Source organism: Neltuma alba, unplaced genomic scaffold, assembly GCF_004799145.2.
Source record: "Neltuma alba isolate B1F8T4 unplaced genomic scaffold, ASM479914v2 tig00011161_pilon, whole genome shotgun sequence".
In the NCBI taxonomy this organism is placed as follows: Eukaryota; Viridiplantae; Streptophyta; class Magnoliopsida; order Fabales; family Fabaceae; genus Neltuma; species Neltuma alba.
The window spans coordinates 488,966-494,715 of record NW_021635892.1 but is presented as its reverse complement, the minus strand read 5'-3'; the positions used below and the strand labels follow the sequence as shown (position 1 = coordinate 494,715).

Here is a 5,750-nt window from a genome sequence, read left to right as displayed (position 1 = left end):
AAACATTAAAACTGGGGGATAAAATTGGGATTAGAATTGAGAAAAATCGTTAAAAAGTATTTATGAGTAATTTATTGTTACATAAGATTAGGTAATCACATGTAAGTGGAATTGGAAATACCACCTCCATCTATAGTATTCCTTAATCCTACATATATGAATTTGTCCAATATCAAATAATAAGTAATTACTCATACTAAATACTTTTTAATATTTTTTTTTAATCTCAATCCCAATCCTTGGTTTAGTGTTTGTCACGATTTTACAATAAATGAGCTAATAGAATCGCATTTGAGAGAAAGATTGTTATAATGCTGTCAAGTGTGAGTAGACTTGATTCACAAAGTAAAAGAATATTAAAATGATGTAAATTCCACTACTCATTCTCTATTTGTTCTTTCTCACAATTTCCGATCAAGTTTAAAATGATACTCTATTTGATCTTTATTATAAAATTTAAATAATTAATTTGTGTGTAACGAAAAAACAGTTAAAATTAATAGATATGTTAAAAATATACTTTTATTTTTAATTATTATTATAATAGAGAAAAAAATATGAAAGAAAATGTATAAAAAATGTAATAAGAAAAAGTACGACAAGAAAGAAGAATCAATAATCATGAGTAAAATTAGAGAAAAAAACACATTAAATATAAAAATAAAACCAAATTAAAACTTATAAAATACACGACAACCCTATTATTAATAAGATTGGAGAAATACTGGTGTAGAGAACTTAACATCTGTTGTTAACCTAAGATCAAGCCTAAATTTCTCCATCATCTTATATCAAAACAGTTTTACAATTATTAGAGACTGCAAATATGAATAATACGCTCTCAAACTGAATTAGATTATAGTGCCTGCTAGAAATGAAGGCTGTTTTTTTTTTTTTTTGGCCTGAGAAGGCTGTTAGAGTACAATAGTTCTGAATGAGGACGTTATTTTGGTTCCACAGTATCGGTAACGTAATTTGTCTTTTTTATTTGAATGTAATTATAATTTTTAATTTTTTTATGATCATTCCTAATATTTATTCCTCCAAGACATTCATTTTGATTCAGAAATTTCAGGAACAACTGAGAATCATTTTTCTGGGAAATCATTTTCAAAACTGACCATAGGTAAGAGAACATTTGGAATCACAGAAATAGGAACCCAATGGAGTTGATTTGTAATATTCTCCAACAATAAATACGTATGTATATATATTTACAGAGCACCTTTATTTATTTTTTTTTTTCCTGCCGGCCCAACTACAGGGATATTTTGCATAATGCTACTTGGGGAAAAAAAATAATAAAATGAATTATTTTCTGATAACATATAGCTCCCCTGAACGCTGGTCAAAATGTTTAATCCATCTCTTCGAGCCGGAATCACCGCCGGCGGCAGCGGCGGCGGAGGAAACATGCGCGATGTCAAGACCCTTCCCCACCGGAAGAAACACCGACCGAACCACACGCCGGGACGATTCCTCATCAACTACGCTCCGCCACCTAAATCTCGAAGCCGATTTCGAATACGCGTTCTTGCACACCAGAACTCCTCCTTTTCCACTCAATTTCGCCAATCTGAATACCCTCGAGAAATCCTTCCGCCTACAATCTACCACCAAGAAATCTATTCCTACTAAACCGTCCATCACTTCCTCCGCCTCGCCCACCAATATCTCCGGCGACGACACGCCGGCGTCGCTCAAGCTTTTCGCGTACTCCGATCCCGACCGTTCGTCAGGAACAACACACACGTGCCGCCCTCCGGTGTGCGATCTTGCGATTGCTAACCCTATGCTCGTGGCGATCGCTCCTCCTTGCATCCATGTCTCCACGATGAACTGCGCGTTCCAGCCGGCGGCCATGGCCGCCACAAGCTCCGCCGCTCCTGATTCACAGGAAACCTGACACTGCGAAATCAAACAACAAAATTGAAGAGAACAGTCAGAGAATTTAATACAACCAGAAACAGAGAACGGAACGCGGAACAGATCTATACACAAGAATTAGAGGCTTACGGATTTGACAGTATCCAGGTATGCTTTTGATGCAGAATCTGGAGACCATGCGAGTTTCATGTTTGAGCTGAAGATGATTTGCTGAACTATTCGAATTTGGCTTCTGATCAGTGTTTGGTGAAGATCGATATTAAGGATTTTTTATCGAAGTTGGGTTGTATTTATAGGCGAACTTTCTAGGAGGGGGAATCCGTGACACGTCATGTGCTTCGATCCGACGTGTGAGATTAAATCAGGAAACTGTGATTATGTTGTCTGGTTTAGAGGTTGAAACTGTGAACCACATTTTCTCGGAACTTTCCTTTCCTTCTGTTTCCCGGACAATCCCATTGTTTTTTCTTCGCAGTTTCCATTTGCCTTTCTGGTCCTGCCCACTTCCAATCACTTGTATTTATTTTTTATTTATCGAAAAAATGTCGTAGTCACTAGTTTTTTTTTTTTAAATTATACCAATTCCCTTTTCTGGAGTCATGATATTTTAATTTTTGTTTCACAGGAGACAATACGGCTTTAAGTTATATCTGCAAAAACAAATGTTTCTACCTGATAAGTTGGGTAATTATTTTCAGCTTATTCAGGTAAACAAATTAACTGAAGAAAAATATCTTTTTAAAAAATAAAAAATAAAATCTAAGCGTGTGTTTGATTCTATTTTTAATTTTTGCGTTCTTCCAATAATTCTATAGAATATTTTTTTAATAGAAGTTTTGAAAAAAAATCTGTTTAAATCATTAATTTGAAAAACATATATAAAATAGTGAAATAAATGGTGAAAACTAATTTTTTTATATTTACACAATTGCCTCTAATAAAAAAAATCCATTTTGATTTTTTTAATTTTCCAGAACAATTGTTTTTTGTTTTTTCCGAACAGATAACTGCAAACAAATTTTCAAATAATTTTTTCTATTTTTGTTAAAAAATCAAAAGTACTCGAAGTTAGAATAATACGGATGACTCATGACTTGCGCCATTTGCAAAAGGAGGAGTCTAGAAGAAGAAGAAGACGGAATGGTCAAAAGAAGCGCGAGAGTGTTGGCGACGGTTGAAGTCACCGCGTCCGTGATCACATGAACAAAAGTGTTCAACCTGGCGTGTCATGTTGCATTATTCCCAAAGATTATTAAAAGTATGATCACATGTTTCAGCTACAGGCACAACAAGAAAGAATGTCTTAACCATTATGTATTCATAAAATATACTCCTCTTATCTTTTTTTTATAAGAAACAGTCACCCTTCATAGTGATCTTTCTAAATATAAAAAAATAAATTCTCTTTATCTGAAATATTATAGCAGTCTTTTCACTTTTACACTATTGAATATAATCAATATATCATACTTATTATTTTTCTATAGTAAATTTTCACAAATTATTTCTCATATACTCACTTTATAAATAAAAGTACAATTGAAAAAATATGTACTCCTCTGATCTTAAATTTATATACAAAATAAATTTTATTAACCCAAAAAATATAACTTATATATTTATTAATTTTAATTAAATTTAACTAATATTGTAAACAGTATGATTTTGATTGTTGTTACTCCTAATAAAAAATAATAGAATCAGTAGTATGATTCACATAATATACACGCACAATTTCCGAGTTTTGTGCCACGTGGCACTATCTTTTTGAGAAAATTTTATTAAATGACCATCGTTGCAGCATAATCTCCCTATCTTTAAACAATTCCTTTTGGCCTCGAGTATCTTTAAACAATTTTGACGCTTAAATTAGTATTAAAAGATAAAAATAAAATCATTTTTTTTTTGAAATGACCAAAATATCTTTAGTTTTTTTGTTTGTTTGTTGAAAAAATGTTACTCCTTCCGGTCCTTAATATAAGACCCATTTAACTAATTTGATTAGATTAAGGAAGTTAGGTAAGTTAGTTAATTATAAGAAAAGTGACACATTTTTCCTAAAACACCATAATCATCTTTTTTAATACCCCATCTCCCTCTTCTATTTGATTATGGTTGAGGGAGTATCTATAGGGGTAATTTAGAGAAATTGATAAATATGAAAAATAGGTCTTATATTTAGAACCAAACCAACTCAAGAATTGGGTCCTATATTAAGGACCGGAGGAGTAATTGTTATTGCCAAGCTGCCAAAGTTCTAGCAACTGGTTACGGAAAAAAAAAAACTTCATTTTTATCTTTTAATATACTCTCCAATCTTAAATATAAGGCCTTTATATATACTAGTATAAAAGTTTTATATTTAGGATTGGAGAAGTATATTGAATTGACTTTTAGAATTGATTTTTTAACAAATTTTTCTCATTTTTGTCGTTTTCAATTAAAATGTTAATAATTAATTCTGAGCTACTGTATTTTTATCCGGCATTTGGCTAAGATCAAATGTAATATCTATTCTTATCCACGTAAAACATGACAAGATTGCATGTTGTTTTATTTGGTTCCCATTAAACCTTGGGATAACAAAGTAAATTTGCCTAATGTTTCAATCGATTATATCTATAGTTTAAATTTAATCAAACATAATTCCTCAAATTAATTAACATAGGTGCAACATATGTGGCGGTCTGAAAGTGCCTTTGTGTCTTTGTCACTTTAATTTGTTGCCTCTTTCTTTGCTTGGAAGATCAAGCTTTTCGTTCCCATTTAATTTGAGAATATTAAAAATTAAATACTCCTACCTTTGTGCTAAAAGTTTAGGATTTTCAAAATTCAGAGCAATCTTATTGGTAAATTAAAGACTAATATAGCGATGCGTTATTTTTTCGGCCCACAACTCAAATATTAAATCATATTAATTTTTTTTACTTGTTAAAAAAGTTAATGTCTAATTAAATTTATTTTTAAAACCAACCAACTTTAATTCCAAAAAAAATATTAGGATCCAATTAATTCAAATCGAACTTGCTTAAATTAAATAGGTATAAAATTAGCAGTAATAACTTTCCTACATTATTCCACTTGAACCCGAAAAGCTAATATGTAAGAATTGTTTCCTCTCTTTTGTTCTCCATTTAATGCAACATTATTTTAAATCTTAACTATCTCTATTTACGGCCTTCTATTTAATAGGAATAGTATTAAAAATAAGTGATAATTTTTTTGCCAACGAAAAATAAGTAATAATTATACCTTAAATTTTAGAACATAACATATATTTGAGGAGGAAAAAAATGAAAATTTAAGCTAAAATAAGTAAGCAATTCCTCATATTCTTTTTGTACGATACAAAAAAAATTGTTTAAAATTAGTAAAAGATAATAAATATGTTAAAAGGGTAACTTTTCTAATATCATTATTTATTAGGAGAAAGAGCACAAGAGAAAGAATTCACCATCTAAATAGTTAATCTTGCTAATAAATGCAATTATATTAATATGAGTAATTAAATGAAAATAAAATTAAAAATTACCAAAAAAATTGCAAATAAACCTCAAAATATCTGTTATAAATATCAACAAATAATACCCACAAGTTACCTAGTTTGGAGTTCGAATGAGCTCCAAACCAGATTTTATGTTAGAAGACACTAGATTGTGCTTTATATATTCCATCCCAAGTGCCACCTCCGGTCCCTTATATCAGGAATCTTTAAAGAAGGTGGTTGCTGTGTAATTCTTTTGAGGATTTTACCAGCTGAGGTCGTAAGTTTTCTCAAATTAATTAAGTGAGTCGGAGTTTAGTAGACCATGTTCTTTGACTTTTGACGCTGCAAATTAAAGAACGTGGTTGAGAGCTTTTGT

At 30.9% G+C, this 5,750-nt stretch overlaps 1 protein-coding gene across 1 annotated transcript; it reads right to left on the bottom strand.

Moving 5' to 3' along the window:
* Window positions 1-1,154: 1,154 nt before the first annotated feature.
* On the bottom strand, window positions 1,155-2,368 carry LOC114762006 (uncharacterized). The gene is made up of 2 exons (XM_028951460.1): window positions 2,017-2,368; window positions 1,155-1,908 (listed from the first exon to the last, which is right to left on the bottom strand). The coding sequence occupies exons 1-2, from the start codon at window positions 2,074-2,076 to the stop codon at window positions 1,312-1,314; spliced, it is 657 nt and encodes a 218-aa protein (XP_028807293.1). The 5' UTR covers window positions 2,077-2,368; the 3' UTR covers window positions 1,155-1,311.
* Window positions 2,369-5,750: the final 3,382 nt, after the last annotated feature.

Coding starts and splice junctions, on each gene's coding strand:
- LOC114762006 (XM_028951460.1), bottom strand. CDS start 2,076: ATGAAACTCGCATGGTCTCCAGATTCTGCATCAAAAGCATACCTGGAT. Junction 1,909..2,016: donor ACCTGGATACTGTCAAATCC/GTAAGCCTCTAA, acceptor TTGATTTCGCAG/TGTCAGGTTTCCTGTGAATC.